This window comes from Chiroxiphia lanceolata, chromosome 6 (assembly GCF_009829145.1).
Source record: "Chiroxiphia lanceolata isolate bChiLan1 chromosome 6, bChiLan1.pri, whole genome shotgun sequence".
In the NCBI taxonomy this organism is placed as follows: domain Eukaryota; kingdom Metazoa; phylum Chordata; class Aves; order Passeriformes; family Pipridae; genus Chiroxiphia; species Chiroxiphia lanceolata.
Window position 1 is genome coordinate 50,315,879 of NC_045642.1, and position 23,550 is coordinate 50,339,428.

Here is a 23,550-nt window from a genome sequence, read left to right on the forward strand (position 1 = left end):
AAAAACAAGCGGGAGAATTATGAAAAGTACATTATATTTTTAAATCTTCACTAGTTTTAACACAGTATTTTGAAGACTGTAATTTCTAAACCACGACTTCAGGCAAGTGATATGGTCTGAGGTGTCACCAGCTCTCCTAATGCTGAGGCTGGTCAATGCCTTAGCAACAGTTCACCCAGGAAAGACAGAGAAGGTGATGTTGGCAAGTGACAGCACATCAACCCATACCTTGAGTCAGGTCCATGCAGTTGCCAAACACAGTCTCTCTAAAGACAAAGTGTTAATACACAAGTGTATGAGTTCATTTGACTGTGGAGCTACCAGGCATGATTTGAATTTGGTGTCATTTCATCCACTCAGGGGGACAGAGTCCAGACTTCTAATTTGTTAGAGAAATTAGGGATTGACCTTGTTAAAATTGCATGCTGAAACATGCAATCTGCGCTTTGCCTTACCTCTCACTGCTCCTTTATTTCACTGCCAGGGTTCCTACATCTGGAGCAGGTAAGTCTTCCTTACATTGTTGACAAATACTGTCAGGTATGAGGCTGCCCTTACAAAGACCATCTCCAGCAGAAAAAGTATGTTTCCAGCATTAACTCTGGAATCTTTATTTGGGGGGGGGGTTCACACTTATAATTCTCAGGCCTGTTTAACTGCACTTTTATGAACAATAGGATCACTTTCTGGTTGTACAGGGCTTTGCCTAATGTTCTCCAGGCAATTTCATCCTTCCAAATGTCACCTAAATCTACAAAGAACTCCACTAAATAAGCATGCCTACAGGCAGAATGAAATCCTGCTGAATATGGTGACAAGTTTTAGAAGAGTTAAAGTAATGAACAGTTACAGCATGTTACTTTTGTCAGAATGAATAGATACATTAAAAAAGTTTCCTTCTATTTGTAAAACTTCCATGTATTTTAAAAGCATGTCAAACTATAGCAAACAAGTTGAATGCTGCTGTATCTTGTAATTAAAAGAAAATTATTACTCTCTGTAGTTAAGTGCAAAAGTCATAAGAATTATGCTTCATACGTAAATGAAAAAGAAAAATACAGAGAGAAACATTTTTAAGGCTGACTATAGCACCTGCCTTTGGTAGTCCATCAGAGATGCCTAAGCCCCCCAGAGCAAAGACAGGAGGTTACTCCCACTGCCAGAGTAAACTTTTATGAGTTAAGTATTTGTATTACCTCCTAGGACACAGGCTTCATTCAGAACCTGTTACCTCAAAGGAAGCTGAGATTCATATTGATGACAACTACAGTTACTGCTGTCCAAAGCTTATAAAGTCTAGATCATAGGGATCCAAACAGGAAGTCAAGCAAAATCAGAGTGCCAGTAGTTTACGACTAAGTGATCCACCCATAAACTATGGTTTCCCATAAACCTGCAAACCATGACAAGGATGGGGAACCAATGGGGCTGGTATTGTTTAGGTTATTTCTTCAAGTCTGTCACCATTTTTTCCCCATTATTTCTGACAACACTACAATACGCTCCTGCATAGCCCTCCAAATACATTTGAAGGCTATGCATCCCTCAGCAGAGCAAGGTCGAGACTCAGAAAAGTATTTAAATCTACAGAAATCAAGGAATAAACATCTAGGAGTTTCTGTGGTTTCTGGATCAAACTCTGAGTGAGTAGTGAAATGACAAGTAGCAAAACCTTGTCTAGTCTTCTGATAGCAGAATGGTAGAGTTCTACCATCTCAGCCCATCTACTCTAGTGTAAATATACAAAATGAACATTCAAACCATAATTATTTTTAAATGGTGGTAACAACACTTGTTTGCCAGAGGTGAACAAAACTTCTGACTGCACGATTATTCATCTCCACATATTTCATTCCAAGGAATGTAAGGAAAGATATGTACTACTCAACATACATTCAGACTATTGCAAAGCACACAACCAAAATATCATCTAAAAGAGATTAATTCCTGCTGAGGATGTTGCCTCTTTCTAGCGACTGCAATTTGCCACATAAGGAAGTATATTTCTGATGATCCTAAATCAAGCTTCCAATAGGGAAGATTTTAAAATATTCTTGTGTTGTAACAAAATGTTCCCACTGGTGTTGTAATGAAAGAAAGAGAGAGAGAAAAAAAAACCATCTCCTGGCAGGAAATTAATTATTGAGCATTCCACTGCTTGATGATGCGCTCCTACATTCTGCGCAGGCTTTCCATTTTTCTCTCTCAGTATGTGGAGAAATTCACTATGGAGAATGTACAAACAGAACAAAGAGCACAAGAGGATCAGTTTATTGAATGTGTTTAGAAACCGAACAGACCTGGAGAGCGGAACTTGGTTTGTGCATCACCACACCTGGCATTTGTTCCCTCTTTACATTCCTCTCCCCCCTCCTCCATTAGATTGTTGCTTCTGCTTCTGTTCTCTGAAATCGCCTCTGTCGAGAACGGATGCGACTGGCTTTTAGCATCAGTTACCTGCGACAGTTTTGAAATGTCACTTCCTTTATTTAAAAAATAAAATGGAAAATCTCATATCTTGATGGAAAGGGAAAATAGAAGCCCACCATTATGCACCTACGTCTAAATATCCAGATGTAATTCCATTTTTAAAATCATCTTTCCCCCCCTCCATGTCCAGCCCATTTAGTAAATTTCACCCCTTGCTGCTAGTTTTAGTCTCACTGTGAAAAAACTGAAAAACCTACACAGGCCATAATTTCACCCATTAGTTACATGACAAAACATACAGTCCCTGAGGCTACTTTTGCACCCGGCACATGCACCTAGAACAACTTCTCAATTTGGTGGGATCATGCCACTGCAAAAGCATCTCCAGAAGAGCAGACACTTCCCAGTAACCAGCACCTTGGATCCTTCCTGGATGTGGAACTACCAAACTAGAGAAGGAAGATGCAACAACCTGAAACAGCATATGCCATCTTCAAATAGTATTCTATATCAGCAGTGCTCTATAGCTTAGCTAAGGCATAATGAAGAACTGTTCAAAAGAAATGAGCAATTTTTGCTTTTAAAAAAGGAGGTAGAAAGGTTATGGAAAACTACTACAACAGATCGCTGTATGATTCCTGCAGAAACTTTAATACCAGCTAGGCTGCTCAGGACCCTTTCTCATGGTCATCACCATTTGGGCTCTTCCATCCTGCTGGGTAGGATGGCTAGGACTGTACTGCCTCTACCTGCCTTGCAGACCTCACATTTGTCTGGCTCTGTGCATCAGCAGCAGAAGTCTCCATAGCTACACACAGACATTCAGTGTTTTCATGTGTTGTTCATATCTGCAAATATTTAGCTGCTGCCTCCCATCCTCTCCTTACTCCTCCTGGGTCTATATCAATCTAATGGGTTCCCCAGAGACCAGGAAGCACCTTCACATATGCAGAATGTCCCACCGAATGGGAGCATTCTGGAATAAGACAAACCATCCACTTCATAGCACCTACTCTAAGGACAGCTGGTCGTGCAAGAGAGTGCTGCAGGAGCAGGAGATGCAGCAGCAGATGAGGACCCTCACTGCATGAGGTCCTTCGCGTGGCCCTGGGAAGCAGGGCCCTGCAGGAGCTCTGACGGTGCTGACGGAAACTCTGCATCGTGTTCACCTAGTTTTTCGTCCCAGACTCTTAACTTTTTAGCACATCCAGGCTGTTATTGATTCTGCAACTGATAGGGAATGATACTAGCAGTGATTCGGATTGCATTGTTTTGAGAGGAGGGAATGAATTTTTAATTATAAAGCAGGAGCAAGTTTAATTACTACATACGAGCATGGAGCATATGCTGCCATTTTACAAGAAACTGTTCTGAAGAGAAGCACCATGCTCTGCCACCAAGCTCCCAAGCGACAAAAATCACACTCTCACGAGTATCAGACTCACCATCTGTAAAATGTTTTTCATCTCTAGAAGATAATGTGAGAACTATGTGTTACAAATCATACATTTTGTGACAGATATTATCACTTGCTTTGGAGCAGCACCTTAGAACAAGTGCTTTTTCTCCCCTGTAAGAGCTCACATGAGGCATAAAACTTCTTAAAACCCTACTTAGCAGTGCAACTCATATATCTCTCAGAATTTCTCTTGTATGGTAAGAAGGGAACAGGAGGGTTTTTTCATGAACATAATGTCATTCAAAGGAATTTGCTCTGTAGGATGACATTCTCCTACAGGACTACAGGAATTTTTGATAAGGCTGTGTGCATCTGTATAAATGAGTTCTAAGTTCCAGAAAGTGAAATTACTTTTAACTCCTTCTTCTACACATGACTGAGAGGCAAAGCCAAAAACCTATTACTCTTTTTAAAAACAGATTACTTTTGTATTCCTTTTCAAAAAACGTCCATGAATTAATGATTAAATCTGCTGCAGTTTTGAGCAACAAGAGATCAGCCATGCTAACAACACAGAATAGAAAGAGACTGAGCCAAGAGTCAGAAATGTAGAATTACACTGTAATGAGAGACTGTCAAAATCCAAGGGGAGGTCAACCTGGAATCAACAGCTCTTGCTGTACTCAAAATCTGAATTTCAGAGGTTATGATGATGCAGGTCAAAATGCTGTGGAGTGACCTCATCAGCAGCTAACGGCATTAATACAACATCAGAGCTTAAAGAATGGCTAATTTGACTCTCGTCTCATAAATTATACATCTTCTATAATCAATCCAAACCAAAACTAATTTCCAGCAACTGCACTGCTCTGACAGTAGACCGTGCCTTAATATAATTATGCATAGACAAGAAGAGATAATGACCTCTGATTTAAGTCTATTATTTTTATGGAACATAAAGATACATTGCAGTATTATGTGAGATATAGATTAAGATTGGTATGTTACATTAAACAAATTGTTCTCCCATAAACCACTGCTGCTTTTTCCTCTTCCATCGATTCTTGCTGTCCTTGACAATCACGACGAGTTACCTAGTGAGAGGCAAACATAACTTTGGAGGAACTACTACTACGCTGACATCGATCTACCTTCAGACCCAGGTATTTGCATCCCTCTCGCCTGCAAAGCCTGTGGCAGAAGACCATCTCGTAGACGATTTATCCAAAAGCTCTGTCCATGTTTATTCAACAGCAGCTTTTCAGAAGATACATTAAATCGAGTCCTCTGATAGCCATCTGCTTCCGCTCAAATCGCGCTGGTCCAGACCCGGAGCCGTGCCCTGATCGTGGCCGAGTGACCCCGGATCTCCAGGTCGGGGCGGCGGGAGGGCGCCTCTGCCCGGCCCCGCAGGGACTCGGCACAGAGGCTCCCGTTACCCACAGCGGCACTGGGAGCCCCGCACCGCCGGGCCGGACAGGTCCCCCCGGCCGGGAGCGACCCGAGCCGAGCTGGAGCCTGCAGCCCCATCCCCGACGGCGCTCGGGGGCGGCTGTGGGTGGCAGCGCCGCCCGAAGGGAACAGGGGCTGAGCCGCCCCCGCCGCCGCAGCATCCCCAGCGCCCGCGGAACCCCCGCGCCCCGTCCCTGCCCCGGGCCCGGCGCCGCTCGCCCCAGCGCCGGGGTTCCCCGCGGCCGGACGGGCCGGCGACGCGCTCGGGGGAAACTTTGGCCCCGCCGACCTCCTCCTCCGGCCCCTCGCCCGCGCCGCCCCCGCTCCGCGGAGCCGGGGGAGCCCGAGCAGAGCGGCCCGGGGGCCGGGCGGGGGAGGCAGGAGCGGCGCGGGGAGCAGCCGGGGCAGGTGAGCGGGGCGGCGCGGGGGCGGAGGGAGGGGTTTCTGCGGGGGTGTTGGTTTACCTTGGAGGTTCTGCACTCGGATGTCGCTGATGTGCCCGATGAGCTCCTCGCGCTGGAACCAGTCCCACTCCTGCCCGGCCATGGGGACGCGGGGCCGGGGGTGAAGGGGGCGGCGAGAGCCGGCGGCGCCGCCACCGCAACCGCCGCCTCCACCGGCACCGACGGCGGGCGCGGAGCGGAGCGGGCGGGGGGGCGGCCCCTCTCCGCGCCGGCTGCGCCCCGCCCCGCGTCCCTCCCTCTGCTCCCGCCGCGCCTCCCTCCCTCCCTCCGCCCGGCCGGCCGGGAGCGCCGGAGCGCTGCCGCGGGGCGGAGCGGGGCGGGGGTCCGGCAGTGCCCCCCGCGGGCATCGCCCCGCCCGCCGCCCCTTCCTCCCCGCAACAGCGGAGGCCGCGCCCCCACATCGCCTCCGCGCTGGCCGCCCCCTCGGTCGGGGACCTCGCACACAGAGCGGCTCCTGCGCGGTCCCGGGGGGCTGCGAACAACGCCGGGCGTGTGTCCTGCCGTGCCTGGGGACTGGAGAAGGGTCAGCTCTAGAATAATTGTCATGCAGCCACGGCAGCGATGGAAGAACGAAAGTATGAGCAGCAGAGGGGTTCTCCTCGTGGGGGTTAAATCAGTGCCATTATACATTAAAAACATTTATACTTGCATACTGATTTAGCTTGCTCTTGCTAGTCTGTCTGGGCCGTCAGATTTCCTTTGAGGTGAATTTTCACATTGGATGTCTTCATTTACACCTTTTTTCATCAAACTTGGACAGTAATTGTTACCAAGGCTCTGCGGTGTCACTGAGAGCTGTTCTCTACAAACCTGGTGAACAGCATGAACATTTCCTTTGCATACGAGGCGTTTCATTACAATATACCACTATTTGTACTTACGTGCCTGTTTTCAAACCATGACGACTGTATAATGTAAACAGCAAACTTTGACACGATCTGGTCAGACCAGTATAGCATCAAGAGTTAGACTAGCAGAACACACAAGCCGAGATCTACAAAGTTAACTATAAACAAACTGGGATCTAGAAATTGTGGCTCTTTCAAGTTGGAAGTGTTTTTGTGATCCCAAGCAAACACTTATTCCACACAACCAGTTGTTTCACCCAGCTCAGGAATGCAGTGCTCTTCCCACAGCCTGCTCTGGTGATTTCTCTATTACTACTCAAAATCAGATGGAGATGGTAAGGAGGCAAAGTCATCCCTTTAACATCTAATAGGGATTCATCACCACTATAACATGCAGCAGTCAGCTATCCTAAAATGCAGTCTCCAAGAGTGGAGCAGTCTTCAGCTGCTTATATACCCAGACTGGAAAGTTTTGCATAGATATAAGGACAGATGGATGCCATGACGAAGAGTTTATAAACCTGATTGCAAGGAGCAGAAAAAACAGCTTGTGAAAAAGAAAAAATGTCTCAACTCAGACAGATCTGCAGAAATCACAATGCTGTGCTTTGACTTCATTTTGCACTGGGAAGACCTGTTTGTTCCAGGAGTTGTCTGAGTGGGCTGAATGCATCAGTACCACATTTAGAGGTGGAGTTGGAAACTGAGCCAGTGTGGCTGTGGGAAAAACAGGCGAATGACTTCCCAGCATCAGTGAAATAGTCTGCAAGAGGTGGCTGGAGGTCCCCAATCCTCGCTGCAGCTCAAAGCAGGACTACTGCCAGTGCCACATGGGGACAGCTGAGGCTTTGTCCCATTGTATGTGGGCACCCTCCAGGAGCTGGAGTGTCATGAGCTCTCTAGAGAGCCTGTCCCAGTCTGCACTGGCCTGCTCGTGAGACCTCCCAGTGGCCATTTGCTCTGGTCAACATGCCAGCTGGAGAAAGCAGTATAACATGAGGGGAAGGTAAATGAATGAGGAATAACGAACCAGTCTGCAATCTTCAGCAGCAGACTCCACCACTTCTCTGAATGCCCTGTTCCAATGCTTGACCACCCTTTCAGTAAAGACTTTTTTCCTAATATCCAATCTAAACCTCCCCTGGAACAGCTTGAGAGTATTTCCTCTTGTCCTATCACTTGCTACTTGTGAAAAGAGAATGACCCCCACCTGGCTATAACCTCCTTTCAAGTAGTTGTAGAGAGCAATAAGGTCTCCCCTGAGTTGCCTTTTCTCCAGGATAAGTACCCCCAGCTCCCTCAGCCGCTCCTCATACAACTTGTGCTCCAGACCCTTCACCAGCTCCATTGCCCTTCTCTGGATACACTCCAGCACCTCAATGTCTTTCTTACAGTGCAGGCCACAAAACTGAACAGGATTCCAGGTGCAGCCACAGCAGTAGCAAATACAGGAAGACGGTCACTGCCCTGGTCCTGTTGACCACACCATTTCTGCTGCAACTCCTCGCTGCCAGCCCCACCTGGGGTGTGATGTTGCAGCTGTGATTCACTGTTCTTGCATATTTTCCTGGAATTAATTACTGCCTTCACCCTCCTTGCTATCCTCATGCAAGAGCTGCCCAGCTCCACTGTCATGGTGGCTGAGGGTGCAGCCCATGCCACTGACATCTCCAGGCCTGCCAGGTGGCTGCATTCGACCCGCACAGCCTGGGTCTCAGATTCAGGCTCGGTTTAGGATGTAAATGATTAACACTGTGGGCACAGGGAATTTATAACTTCCGCTTAGAGAGAGAAGGGCATTAAACCTTTCTTACCTGGGAAAGCACCTGCTCTATGCTGCCTTGCCCTCTGAAGGCAGGATGGCACAGGTTGATGTGGTGCAGCAGCAGCACAGGCAGCAGCTGCCTGCTCTTCCTGCACCAATGGAGGTGAGACTGTCAGCACAGCAGCCACCCCTTCTCCTGTCAGAGGGTCAGGCCGGACCTCAGCAGGGGGTTCAGGTCCATCTACCAGGTCTGACCACTCTAGTTTCTAGCCCCACACATCAACATAAGCTGCAATGACCTCATCTTAATACACTGGACTGCAAGCTGCTATGAATGAAAGCCCTGGTCCAGTTTCACTTAGCAGGTGTGCATCTCTGTCCAGGGAGGCAGCAGCCATGTCACCTGCATTTGTCAATCTGAGACTTTCAGGTGGCTCTTTAGCACCTTCACCAAACTAACTTTGTGGTTAGCAGAAGGCCTCATAGGTAGAACCTCCTCCTAGATAATTGTAAAAAAAAATACCATATATGCAGAACCAAGTGCTCCAAAATGGAAATGTAAGCCTCTAAAATTGTAAGGACATTAAAAAATTGTGAGATCCAAAAGGGCATCCTTTATAAACATTTTTCTTTAATATTTTACATTCTTCCCTGCAAGCTGGGATCTATGAATCAGCTCAGCAAGAAAGTATGAAATCTGAGATTCTCACATAAAGCCAGAATGTTACTTGTCGTAAAATCTGTAAATGCTTGTGGGAAATTATCTGTGAAAATGCTATATGCCTTCTAAGAAGTAACTGATTGTATACAGTGAGGAGTAAAGAACTCTTAAACAAAGAGTGATTTCAGATTTTATTAACAAAGTCCACTTGCCTTTTGATGTTTAAGGACTATTCTATAACTGAAAAAGCAGGTTACATTTAATTAAGTCCCTTGGCTCAGACTTGTTACTTAGGGCAACACCGTAAACACTTGGCAGAGTCTCTGAACTATAATAACAAGTTTATTAAAAATAGAGTTTGGTCACATATGAGAAGGGAGGGAGTCTGATAGGAAGTTCATGGGGAACCTACCACTGTTCTGCATAACCTTCATCTTTTTTTTTAGTGTATGCAGAATAAAGATGTTAAAAATCTTTTCATTTCCCCCCCCTTTGCATATCTTACCTGTGAGTGATTTAATAAGTTGAATTCGCAGTTTGAGAATAACATCTCTACTTGTAGATTGTGTGATAGTAGGAACAAAACAGCCAAATCCTACAGCTCAGCTTTGTGACTGTCCAGATGGAGGGTGTCTAGTGGCTCCTGCTAAAATGGCAAGGGAAGGTATCTGACACAAAGGACACTATTTCTGAAATTAAGGAAGATATTTATACCATTGTAGCTAAATTGCTTTGCCTTTATAAACAGGGTTCCCCATACGAACACTCATTCCAGGAATGGTTTTTTTTCGGGCTTTGTTTAAACCAGTTCCAGACCAATGGTAACCAGAAAAAGATGTTGTCTATCTTGCAATAGGTACACTTGTGTGAAAATATTGTGTATATTTAACCCAAATCTCAGAGAAATGTAACTTCCTATCCCTAGCCATCCATGGCTGCTTTGGCCAAAGAGCTACAAAAACAGATTCCCACTGATCCTTCCTAGATCTCCCTCTGCCTACAGTCCCAAAACATCCTTGTTGAATGCCACAGGTCTGCGAGGTGCTTCTCTGCCCACGACAAATAGTGTTTTGGGAAAGGTCATGGGCATTTGGGTCCTGCCTGCACTACTGGCATAGTCCTTGAGTATTTGCATGATCTTATGGCTTGTTAAAGATGCTACAGAGAAGGTGAGAATCTCACTCATTTTTTAATCCTTTTAGTCTTTCTCAAGTCTTCCAGAAAGAGGATGGAAAAATCTTACCCTATAGCTGAATAAGAAAGAGGGATGAAAATTAGAGCCCGTAACGCAGGAAAGTAATCCACGTTCTTATTTAACTCTCATGTTTTACAGATACATTACAACCTGAGATGAGTGGTGACTCATTTTCAAGGCAATACTCATGCCACTGTAGGTCTCATCAACATTTTATTTTCCTTGCTTAGCCCATATCTGAAACACCAAGGAGTGCCAGCCATGAGAAAAGACTCATTAGCTCTCCCAGATGAGTAGGTAAGTGAAGATTTCATTTCTATTACCCTGTCTGACAGCAGCCACCCCTTAGTCTGGCTCCTCTGCCCACACACATGTAAACAACGGGAGGGGTACCATGTAAAACAGACTTTCAAAGCAAAACACCGGAAAAGTCAGGAGAAAAAAAGATGGTCTAATTCAACCAAGTAAACAGGAGACGCTCAGAAAAAGGTGCGAAAGGAACGAGAGATATTGTAATAAGAAGAGGAAGTCAGGTCATGTACAAAAACCCTCCAAATAAGTTATGAAGTGTAAGTGCTTTATGACTTCTTTAAAGGCAAGGGAGAGTACTCTAAAATGTGCGTTCTACTTCTCCAGCCAAAGTTTGATAACAAGCAATGAATTAATTTATAAAATTTATAAAGTTTATATAATCAGTAAAATGAACACCAGCTTAGAATAAGGAGTGCCATGCCCTCTTGGTCCCTTTCAGCTGCTAAGAGAGGAAGAGGAGTGGTGACTCTTGGCCCTGCCTCAGTATACCACTGAGCATAAGTACAAACTCTGGATGTTGATCAGCCTCCCTTCCATTACTCTGTTGTGTCTTCTCCTTCCTTGACTCCCAGAAGTCCACCATTTAGGCCACATTGATGAACCACACTGATTAACCACACTGATTCACAATTGTTGCCAGGTGATGGCAATAAATAGACTATGGAACTTGCTGGAATGTCTCTATGTGCTGTGTATAAGTTTCATCACACAATCCATCAATACTGCCAGGAGTTACAGTGACTTTTAACTTGGAAGCTGAATTTGTTTTATTTGCTTGCTACCAAGGTAAAGTTCGTTTGAACCAACTTAATAGCAAAATACACTTGCTATTTTCAAGACTTGGCCTTTTGGGGTGATGGTGTGACATCACAGGTACAGCTTCCACATGCAAGAGCTGTGGAGATGAGGTCCTTCTGGTGGGAGCAGGGTTGTGTGGATCACTCTCAGTCCTTTCTCTGTTGTTTTTTCATTCGCTTTGGTAAGAGTGGTTTATTTTAAGGTGTGATTTATTGAGAATGTGAATGCTTTATTTGACAGAGGCAATGGGAAAGGTCCTTCCCTGGCCTTCAGGCTGGTTGTCTTACATTCAGTTTGGTTTTGTGCTGTTCTTTCACTCAGATGGAGGTTGGAAGAAAAGGAGAGTAGTTATGTAAAACTCATTTGAATATTATGTACTTGTGGAGCTGATTTGTTTCTGTTGCCATGAGCATTTCATTCAAAATCTCCTCCCTTACTAGGGCAGAACCCTTCCTTGATTCAGAGAGGACTTGACGTAGCAAAAGCTCCATGCAGTTTTTGGAAACTTGTTTGTTATTTTCCCCCTTTATTCCCCTTCTATTTTTCCTCTGTTTCTGATGGATGCAGGATGCAGTTTTCTCATCCATGTGACAGGATTGTGTAATTCTGCCCCTTTGAGCCTGACTTGCTCTCAATCATCTGTGACCAACTGAATTCAGGACCTTCATATTCCCTTCTGTATGCTCCAGCACACTATAAAGATTTGTTGTCCCAGTAGATACTGAATGAAGGTTACAATATTTACCAGTAAAGGAATCACTTTTCCATCGCTAGATGTTGTATAGTACTCTAAGGACCAGGCAAAAGACCCAAGAAGTAAGGCTTTCACCTTGAGAGCATCCGAGTGTCTCCTAGGAGTTTCCATCTCTTCACGACCTGCTCCCATAACGTGAGCTTCATGGTTTCATCCTATCTGATCCCCATGCAAAGGTAGAGATGCCAGCCTGGTTCAAGCAGAGCCTCGAACAATAACCCAAGAAAGAGAGGGACCTGTGCTGTGTCATGGCTTACTGTGTGGAAGGAGAGAGGGACAGCAGAGCAGTGACTTGGTGTGGTGGGTATCTCTGCAGATCATGATGTCTGACAGTAGGGTCCACAGGGCTGTGTAAGCTGGTGAAGCTGTGCAGGAAGAAGCAGTCCAGCTGAAACTTGCTCAGGGCCAGCCCTCTCTGTGGCACCATGTTCAGCTTCAAGTGACCCTGGCTAGACAAACTGCCTTCTTCTGCCTGAATTATCTTGATTAGAGAAACTTTCATCGTATACCCTAGAGATACAAGTCAAGGCCTCTGCAATAATATTCACTGGCAAAGACTATTTCTGAACATAACTACAAATATTTAATATGGAGTAAATTATAAATCAGCCCACTCCAACACCAACCAGAAGTGAATACTTCAAGTAAAAAATGGAGATTGCCTGGTCTGTTTTTTACCCCATGAATATTAGGATTGGAAGCAGAGCAGTAGGTAATTATTAGTGTTCAAGCACTGCAGTTGCAGATGCTATAAAAATAATGCTAACATTGCTGGCTTTTATACACAGATTTCCATCTGCAGATTTCAAATCTCTTGTATATTGCAATCTTCTGTAATTTCCTGGTATAACCTGCCCGAAACGAAAACTACAAACCCTGAAATATTATTTGATATTTTAGAATATAACCAGTATATTTTTGCAATGAAATGTTTGTGGAAGAATGAATTATGTGTGATCTATTCTGCATACTTCATCATAGTAACAAAATGAATGAGTTTTTTAGAAGCCAGCAAGCAAGAAGGCTCCTTTTGAACTGCCTGACCTCTTTCACAGCACTGGAGATATCAAATATTCTTCAAATTCAACAGTCAGCTAAACTGCCTGTCGATGCAGCACCCTACAGGAGTAATTAAACCTTTCTCCTATTTGTTTGTTTCTGTTTGAAGAAGGGGTTTCAATTTTACATCCAGTGTGAAATCAGCTTGACTGTGAAAGAGATGTGGGAAGAGATTCTTTCCCTGGCCTTCCCAAACAATATTAGCTTTGGAAGTAAAGTAGCAGAAATATATAAATTCTTCAAATGGAGGGCCTGTTCCCTGTAGCTGATAAATAAACTGAATAATTTTTTGAGGTAAGAAGTGGATGACTCTGATGCATAACCTGCCAGGCAGAGGCTTTTGCAGTATGAGATGCACTAATGGTTCCAAGCCCTTTCAGAGCAGGCATTTTCAAACCTTACTTGTATTTCCCTGAATATTTAATGTCACAGTTCTGCCAGAAGCCTCTGAAAATAGGGAGAATTAAAACCCGTCGGTCATTCCATAGCAGCAGGAAGTCGATGATTTAGAAACTTTCTCTGTACTATATTTCAAAGTGTGACCTTGAGGAGCTCTAGAAATGTCAGACATGTCCTTGTGGTGTCTGTAGAGGCAGTTTAGAAGTCATGGTTAGTGATACTTCACCTGAGCATAGTTAACTGCAAGCATCTGTCAGGGTTTAGCAACCTCTGACCAATATGTCATTAAAGACTAATCACTTTAAAAGTCATGTTAGAAAACACACAGTGGAGCTTTTGCTTAACCAAGTTTTGATGTCCCCCTGCTTTGCTGGGGTCAGCAGGGCCCTCAGGATTGGTTTGGAGAGCAGCACTCCAGTGAGGACATGTTTCTAGTGAGAGGTGGCTGCCTGCTTCCTTCTCATCTGTTCTTGTCCCCTTTTCCACATACATTTCCCAAATGAAGATCTGGCTTTCAAACACATTCTTTAAACAGAAGCGCCTGGAGATAAAACAAAAAGTGGTCTCTGGCAGGTGTGGGTCACCAAAAAGATCTTTCTGTGCACGGTGTGTAGGTATTTGTGTGTACACGAGCATAGAAATGCAGGCTGAAGTGATAACTTGCCAGTGATTCAGCATGGGGATTTCATCAAAGTTGCCTCTCCCCACATCTAACCTCCCCCTGCATCATCCAGTCACACCTGTATCACAGAGATGAGTTGAGGAGCTAAAAATTGGATGGATTTGTATGTATTTATTCGTTGTTTTCCCATGTCTAAGTACTTCTTTGTAAGAATGAACAACAGTTAAAGAGGAAGGCAAGAGTATGAGCAATCATCACTTGGCAAATATTAGGTCAGCTTTGATGGAAATATCTACACTTTGTTTTTGAGAGAGGTTCAGGAATGCATCCATTTATGTTGTAACTCCCTTGACTTGAACTGGCAGGTGATCATAGATATAGTACAAATTTCAACTGGTGTAATTTGAAAAGAAAGCTCAGAGCTGGAAAACACTCTAATTCTTCTCTCAGAAGAACTGCTAAAAAACCCATTTGGTGCAATCTCCTACCTCTCAAAACCAACACAGTAGTAAGTGATAGGTTTGAATGGAAGTCCCAACAGCAATTACTGTTTCCAGTACTGAGAACTGTTGAGGTAAAAATGTGACAAATCTCCTAGCTTTGTTAAGGCTGCCAAACTGCCCAAAACTTGAACAATCAAGGATTTTCTTTGGTATAGCTCGTGTGTTTTTATACAAGTCAATGGCTTATCCCATTTGATCCAAATGAACTTTTATGGGAGCTTTTCGAGATTCCAGGATGAGGTGAAAGTGTGACCACGTCATCATGCTGGAGAGTTCTGCCTTTTGTATTAAGTGATTTTTACCAGCATTTAAAAATCATATTGCATATTATTGCTCAACTGGTTTAAAAATATGTATTTGTCCAGGAGCTCTTTCTTATGATCATTGGTGAGAAACACCACTGAAGTGTTTCATGAAGAGGCAAAGCATTTAGGGCTCTGCATGCATACAGTTAATTTTCCTCTTAAGAAGAAAACACCAGGCCCCAAGGCTTTTGTAAATGCACTGGGGAAAAGAAAGACAAAAACCAATGGCCAGAAGCTGAAGCCAAGATGAATCCAAATGAGGAGATTTTAATAGTGAGTCAGTCATCCAGAGAAATGATGATTTGCCAACTCTTAATGTCTTCAGAGAGGGAGCATGCCTTTCTAGATGTGCCATACCCATAGTACAGTGTATTCAAAAGTGGGTTAATTGAGTGAAGTATAATGACTTGTAAAATAAAAGCCATATCAGAGGATCTGTTTAATGGTCCTTTGCCTTTAGTTTTGTGAGGTTTATCTTAAAAGGGTATTGCTTTTCTTTTCATTTTTCCAGCTCTTACACAGACTAGCTCAAAGAGTTTTAATTCCATTCCTTACAGATGTCTACCTAGGAAAATGAAGCCATTGAGCAAAGCAAAAGTCATAAGAGCAACTGTGAAGTGATAACAGTATGCAGTTAGTGCTCAGCCAGTGGGAACTAATTCACTCATTCACAAAGCTACAAAGCTGCCGTCAGACGGCATTTTTTGTTGTTATCAAACGGATTGTGATTAGATCCACTGACAAAGGTGAATGTTTTAATAATTATAATTTAATCCTCTTCTATCAATTCAGCAACACATTCACTAAATCATGCAGTCAATTTTTCGTGACGTTATCGGAATTTATAGTCAAAACTATTACCACAATGTTTGAAAATACATGTTGCTAAATATTTTTTGTAGCACAGTTCATACCTCTCTGTGTATCTAATCTGTATGGCCTCTCTGCCACAGGTGTGTATAAAATAATCTGTGTATGTACCTATAAATACACATATATGAGGATTTAATGAATATGGGAGTAAACAGAAGTGTTGTTGTTGGAGCATGAACATGTGAACATCTGATTTGTTCAGCGCTGTTTCTGCCAATCATGTACACCCATGCACAAGAAGCCACTGCCTCATGCTCCTCTCATGCAACTTCACGAAGACTTTTAACATTGACATGGCATCATGGAGAGGCTCAGGGAGTCAGTGGGTACCCTGCTACTGAGTGATACTTGTCAAGGGCTCATCTTCCCCGTGTGTTCTGAGAGTTAAAATACAAATAGTGACACACCTGAAGGATGTTATCCTCGTCATCATTCACTCAATTCAGAGCACCTGAATTTGGAAAATCTGGACATTCATTTGTCTTTGGCTGTAGCATAGGGCATACATGATCATGTGTAAGACACTTAATTTCTCTGAATTCAGGACTGAATTTACAGGACTGGATGATCTTCATTTACTGTGCCCTACTTCTATCAGTTCTTATAAGCTGCTACACTCATATGTCTTCATGTGGAAGAAGTTTCAGGAAAGCCATGTGGTTTCATTGTTGCCTGTATCTTGGCTGGTAAAAGGGAAGTAACAGTGATCAGAGTTTTTATTTGTTCATATTTTGGGGTAGGGTATCAGATATACCTGTGTTCAATTCTTTTTTATATGTTCTTTTTGAGCAACTCCGTTGGTACTGCACATGCTTAACCCCTCTACCCTCACCAGGAATGGTTCCAAAGTTCTTAACCAAAGGCCATCAGTAACCTCTCCAGATTATGGAAAGGGTTACACATCCAGTATCAGAAATGCTCAGGCTTCTTGTCACTGCTCCTACAAAAGATATTTGCTCAAAAACCCCTTTTCCTGCTAGGAAGAAAATTTGAGGGAGGGATGAAGTATGTTTTTGCTTCAGCAGTAGTGGAAGAAACCTAATAAAACATGCTTCGGTTGTATCCTAGAGGTGAAAGTGCAAAAATGGAGAGGGGGGATAAAACAAACAAACAAAGTAGTGCTCATTGTTTTGAGAAATCTCATCATCTCTGAGCTGACTTCTGTGATTTTTGAGCAGCTGCAGGCACAGGATTGCTCTGCCTTTCCTGCACAGCTGAACAGATGATACATCAGTTTTAAATCAGTTCCCAGCTGATAGGGAAAGTATTGCAATCTACTTAATAGTGCCTTTGCTGCAGACAAGTAGATGACATTCCTGAAGGAAAAATATTAGGAGCACAGCTATTTTCCAAGATCGAAGGAGACAGGCCTGCAGCCATCAGTTATATTTGGGAGCAACATGTTGTGTGTGTGGATTCCACCCTGGAGCAGTGGCCTTGAGTGCACAGCCACAGTCAGTGTCAGCTCTCACCTCATGCATTTTATGTGCTGTAAAAGCCACAGCTTTATTCCCACCCTGGTCCTCAACTTCTAACAGCCCCTCTTTCTCAGAAAGCTGGAGTAGCAGCACACAATGCACAATATAACACCTCTCTCCCTGTTTCTTCCCACAGACCAGCCATTGAGCACTGGTCAGGAGCCATTAGCACCCAGACTGAACACAATGTAAATTGTATGAGAACTTATTGTTTTTATAAAGATCGCATGCAATTTGTTGCCAAGCAGCCTCCACAAATATTTAAAGCCTGCCTCTTTGTCCACACAATTTTTTCTTAAAAAAAACTAACAAAACAAAAATAACAAAAGCTTTTACTTTGTGCCATAAAGGCTGAGACATAATTAACCTCTTCCTGCACAGGAACCAGACACTGGGATGATGGAATTATTGACATGTGCATGTGTTCCATGGGGATGATGCTGGAGAGGACTTGACTTGGAGGCTGGCTATGTATAAATATATGTATTACTATTATACATTTTGCCAGTATGAAGTAAATCTTCCCGATTCCCCCTTCTCTTGAGAGGTAACATTTTTCTGGCTAACCCTGATGTAATTACCTGATTTCTAATGACCACCTCCTCACCACAAATATCTCCAGGGTTCAAGCCCACCTAGGAACAACAGCCACACTTGATCATGTTTTCCTCTCTCCTTCCATCCCTTCTCCTGTTGTTCATATCTAAACACATATCCAGCTGCTCTGCTGAATCATCAGACAGGAACAATGTCCATTCTGTCAAAATGTTATAGGAGTGCCAGCTCTAGATTTCTCCATAGAAACTTGGAAGTAGACAACATATTTATAAATACTTGATATTATTTTTACTCCTATCACACTTCAGTTTCACCAATATGAGTTATCAGACAGTTCCCACTGTCTGTGGGAACAGCGTCCAGACACGGAGCTGTCTAGTCACACAAGAATTATCATCAGTATCACACAGGACAGACCTCATGAAAAAACAGACCAAGTATAAATATAAGCAATGGCTCAAATCCCAGCTGCACTTTTTTTGTAGGAGCAAGCCTTCATACAGTACATACCTTTGTGTGTGCAACTGCAATACTCAATAGGAGACAATTCCCAGCCAAATGAAACTTGTGTCAGTGACTCCAGGGTGTGATTGCAAGGAGATGTCTGTGATCTCTGAGGAGTCAGGATTATGAAGGTGACGAGCATGGCCCTAAGAACTTCATCAGAAGTTTGCCATTCATTCAAGCCATACATACCTATAACATAAGAGAAAGACTGTTTCCAGGACATTTTCTGCCCAGCTCTTTCTCATACTTTATTTCTTATGTTCAGGTGTTATTCTGATTTTTGAAACCAAAGTTTCACACTTAGAGCAGAATCACATAAACGCAATCTGAGTTCCCCAAGCTTGTAATTTTTAATGATACATCTCATATAAGTTTTAAATCAGTTCTCCAAAATTATTTCGGAATTGCCTGAAATGCCATTTAGTGTGGCCTGACCTATTTTTTGCTAGGCAAACTTTAAAACTGGTTGGAAAGTATCCCCATTTTAGCAATGACCTTATTATTTATAATCAGGTCTTGATCCTATAATATCTATTAATTATAATAATTTTCCTCAAAATGCTACTCATCCACACATTCATAAGGACATAATATCCTGCACCTTACCTAACTGAGGCAGAACTGAAAGATCTTATCATGGCTTCTTATGGTAGCTTTTTACAAAAATGCAAATACCTACAGCTAATGGGTCACAATGGGATTATCAGGTTGGTAACATTAATTATATGCATAACTGTTTTCTGCATCAAGACATTAGTGTGTAAAAACACAAACAATTTTTTAAGATTTTTCTTGCTTTTAATTGTGTTTACCAACTGTGATTTACTATTTTTCCTTCTGTGAGAGCAAGAAGCATAGATCATTAGACAGGTTTTTCTTTTGTTGCCAGTTTGCTTCACCTGTGGTTGTCATGCATTGCCAATGAGATCTGCAGTACACACAAATGAAAAGAATCATTTAAACTCACAAGAAGCAGCTGAAAGAAACCAAATAAGAGCTATTTAGAATCATAGAATAGTTTGGATTGGAAGTGAACTTTAAAGGTCACCTAGTCAAAACTCCCTGCAATGAGCAGGGACATCTTCAACTAGATCAGGTTGCTCAGAGTCTAGTCCAATCTGACCTTGAAGGTTTCCAGGAATAGGGCATCCACCCATCTCTCTGGGCAACCTGTTCCAGTGTTTCACCACCCACACCGTAAAAAATTTCTTTCTTATGTCTAATCTAAATCTACCGTCTTAGTTTAAAACCATTAGCCCTTGTTCTATTACAACAGGCCCTACTAAAAAGTTTATCCCCATCTTTCTTATAAGCCCCCGTTAAGTATAGAAAGGCTGCTATAAGGTCTACCTGAAGATTTCTCTTCTCCAGGCTGAACAACCTCATCTTTTTCAGCCCTTCCTCACAGGAAAAGTGCTCCATCCCTCATTGTGGCCCTCCTCTGGACCCACTCCAACAGGTCCATGTCCTTCTTATATTGGGTGCCCCAGATCTGGATGAAATACTCCAGGTGGGGTCTCACAAGAGCAGAGTAGAAGGATAGAATCCCCTCCTTTGACCTGCTGGCCACACTGCTTTTGATGCAGCCCAGGATACAATGGCTTTCTGGCCTGCAAGCACACATTGTTGATGCAAGTCCAGCACCCCCAAGTCCTTGGCAGGGCTGCTTTCGATCTGTTCATCCCTCAGCCTGCATTGTTACCAGGGATCCCTGAGGGGCACAACTTGTCACCCATCTCTGTCTGGACATTGAACTGTTGACCATTACCCTCTGGATGTGATCATCCAAGCAATTCCTCACCCACTGAACAGTCTATCTAATAAATCCATCTCTCTCCAATTTAGAGAGAAGAATGTTGTGGGGGACTATGTATCATAGGCTTTACAGAAGTCCATGTAGATGACATCCATAGCTCTACATTTGTTCACTGATGTAGTCAGTCCATCTGAGAAGATCATGAATCTGGTCAGGCAGGACTTGCCCTTGGTAAAGCCATGCTACCAGTCTCAAACCACCTCCCTGTCCTCCATGTGCCTTAGCACTGTTTCTAGGAGGATTTGTTCCATGATCTTCCCAGGTGCAGAGCTCACAGGTCTGTAGTTCCCAGGCTCATTCTTTCTACCCCTTTTAAAAATGGGTGCAAGGTTTCCCTTTTTCCAGTCATGCGGGACTTCACCTGACTGCCATGACTTTTCAAATATCATGGAGAATGTCTTGGCAACCATGTCAGCCAATTCTCTCAGGACTCTGGGATACATCTTGTCAGGTCTCATAGACTTAGGTATGTTCACGTTCCTCAGGTGGTCATGGACCTTGTCTTCCCTTACGGTGGTAGGGCTCTGTTCCCTCAGTCCCCATCCTTCAGTGCACCCCTTAAGGGAGTGGAAAGAGATTTCCAGTGAAGGCTGAGACAAAAACCATAGTTGAGTACCTCAGCCTTTTCCTCATTCATTATTACTAGATTGCCAGTGCAAAAAAACATACATGGCAGCTTTTCTTCACAATGGAAAATGGGAACACAGAACTGGTCAGATAGGGTCAGCCAGGAGCGGCATCTTGTCCAGTGTCCTGTCCTGGAACCATGAGTAGCACTGGGTGAATCAGAAGATGTAAGAACCTCTTGCCAAGAAGACATGAATGAGTCTGCCCTGTGTCAGAAGCCTTTCTGGTTTCTTGAACAAAGATTGGCATAAAATCTGACACGTTATTTGAATGTTGCTTCTGATTTATTTTTTTTTTTGTTAATGCTAACTAATGCAATGCTGGGTATTAGTGCTACCCATGCCTTTTCAGGCAAGATGTTCTCTTCTGATATTACATGATGGGAAAAAACAGTGCTCCAGCAACAGCCCTGATCTGTAGTTAGCTTTGTTATATCCACGCTATAACCCTTTGGCTGTCAGCCTGGTCGCTTTTCTGGGAGAGTGGTCTTCGTGCTGGCTAAAGATCACTTGTTTTCTCTTTCCCTCCTATATTGCTCCTTTCCCTGCTCTGCACATGCACACACACTTTCCCTGGCTAGGAATGGCCAGGCCAAGCTGGTGGGAGCCCTATGGGGACTAGAGGACATGCTGTCATGAGGAGAATCGTCACACATCCATTAACTCAGTGGAGACCAGGACAGGTCTCCACTGGGCTCTGTGCTGTTTGCAGGCATCATGATCCAAGGCCCGCTTCAGACAGGAGATGGGACTGCCTCCCTGTAAAGGTCCCTTCTGGCCCTAAAACCTGCAACTCCTTAAGAAATGGCTTGTACTCCAGTCGAGGGATTGAAGATGAATGCCTGTGTGTGTGGTGGTTAATGTGCCGTCTGACCGTCACGGGAAACATGAACCGCAGCCAAGAAGCACATTTAAGCCCCGATGGTCGATAGAGAAAATCTCTTTTAATGCCCGTGTGTGCGCACCCTCCCTGGTTCGGGGGCCGGCCGGGGGCGGCTCCGCGGACCCTCCGCAGCCCCCGCAGGCTCCGCTCCGCGGGCAGCGCCGAGCCCTGGGCACCGCTGCCCTCTCCTGGCGCCTGCCTGCATCTCGAGATGCTTCGGGTGGCCTGTGCACGCTCTAGGATGGGTGGAAGTGTGAAAGCCACACCACCGGGGCACACGAGGAACGGCGCAGAATGAGGTTTCCCAGTTAGAACCCAGCTCACCGGTTTACGAATAACTACAGATGGATGTTAAAGACAAAGACTGCGGCAACACTCAGAAAGATGGTTTTAGTGCTTCCCTGCCTTAGGGGACTAGTGCCACCTGTGCTCCCCTCCCAACCTTCTTGCCCTCCCCAGCAGGACATGCCAGGGCAACCCACTGTCCTCCACCGAGGAAGGCAGTGAATAGGAGAGCATTTCATTAGTCAGAGCCCCTAATTTGAGGATTGTGTGAAGCATTTCCCCTTCCTGTAGTTAACCCAAAACCTCTAACACATGCACTACCAGTCTCAGTGGAAAACAAATCACGTGTTGAGTGTTGCAATGCTCCACTGAGATTTTGGGGAGAATTTGTCAGCCCAGGATCATAGAGATACATAGGGCCTTTTTCTTATCTCAACTTCGAGCACTCATTTGTGCCTGAGTCAAGAGAGCATAAAGCTCTGCCGCCCATGTTTTCCAGGTGATTGGCACAGACGCCTTTGCCTGTACAAAGTACATGGAACTCAGATCAGGGCACTGCAGATTGGTCCCCTGTGCTCATCCTCTGAAGGGCAGGACTTTGATTTTTACCACATCTCTCCCTTTTCTCATCAGTGTCCATTCCTGGGGAACTTCTGAGGGTACAGGAATGCTGCACACCTGCAAAACAGTTGATGACTTCTCTCCAGCCAAGCCCATCTTCAAGGTTCCTGCCCGGCCTGGGGCAGCTTTTCCTTGCAATACAGGGAATAAAACAAAAAGAGAGACAAAAGTCCCTCATACCTGGCTCTGGCCAGGCGTGGAACCACAAGAACAGGAGCAGCCTGTGCATTCGAGAAAAATCAGAGGAGAAGGCAAGAAAAGTCACAAATATGGTACATGGCTCTTGAGAGCACCTCACACCCCTAACCTGTTGAGTGGTAAAAGAAATGTTCTCCGTTCCCTCTGGTTTTATTTTCTTTCTCAGGGAACTTCACATAGCTGGAGGAGGAAAAGAAAAATAACCTTCTTAGATATTATTTCAGTACTTTAATTTCTGTTTCAAAGAATCCAATTTATTAAGCAGCAGTACCTGAGATTATACTCACCAAACAAATTCTCAAAGGAAGCCTCACCATCTAGGTGTATTTTTCATTACACAATAAACTCTGAACTCTACCAAAGGTGTTTTCTCATAATGTTAAACTCAGTGCCTGACAATTATTGTCCAGCTCCATTTGGTGCCAGAAGTGCATTCAGCGAAGAAGTAATAAATCCTTTCATGCTGTTTAATAAAATGAGAAAATGTGTTGCTCACACTTGGATACTAGACTTTATTACACAAACACAGCTAAAAAAATAAATGGAGTATTTCCTGTTTAGAAGTGCCTACAAGTCACATGATGTTGATTTTCTCCAGGTGTCACAATTCTAAATGAAATTTTCACTTAAGTTATTCTTAAAGAAGTGAGTTATTTCAAAACACAATAATCAACATGTTGTTAAAGGTGCAAAAACCATTGTAAAAAACCCCCAAACATTCAATGTGCTGTAGTGAAAT

The 23,550-nt window shown here is 43.9% G+C and overlaps 1 protein-coding gene and 1 long non-coding RNA gene across 3 annotated transcripts in view; one reads left to right on the forward strand and one right to left on the reverse strand.

The window, feature by feature from the left end:
• CLMN (calmin) overlaps window positions 1-5,904 on the reverse strand; it is a 75,777-nt gene extending 69,873 nt beyond the window's left edge. Inside the window, exon 1 of the mRNA XM_032692304.1 lies at window positions 5,746-5,904. Within this exon, the coding sequence (XP_032548195.1) occupies window positions 5,746-5,827 (82 nt within the window). The 5' untranslated portion in view covers window positions 5,828-5,904. The remainder of the gene's footprint in view (window positions 1-5,745) is intronic.
• Window positions 5,905-11,414: 5,510 nt separating this feature from the next.
• The window catches only part of LOC116788337, a 30,310-nt gene continuing 18,174 nt past the window's right edge, over window positions 11,415-23,550 (forward strand). The window contains exons 1-2 of one of the 2 annotated variants that reach the window (XR_004357602.1): window positions 11,415-11,505; window positions 17,454-17,512. This is a non-coding gene — a long non-coding RNA (uncharacterized LOC116788337). The remainder of the gene's footprint in view (window positions 11,506-17,453; window positions 17,513-23,550) is intronic. The other variant, XR_004357601.1, reaches the window with a different exon arrangement.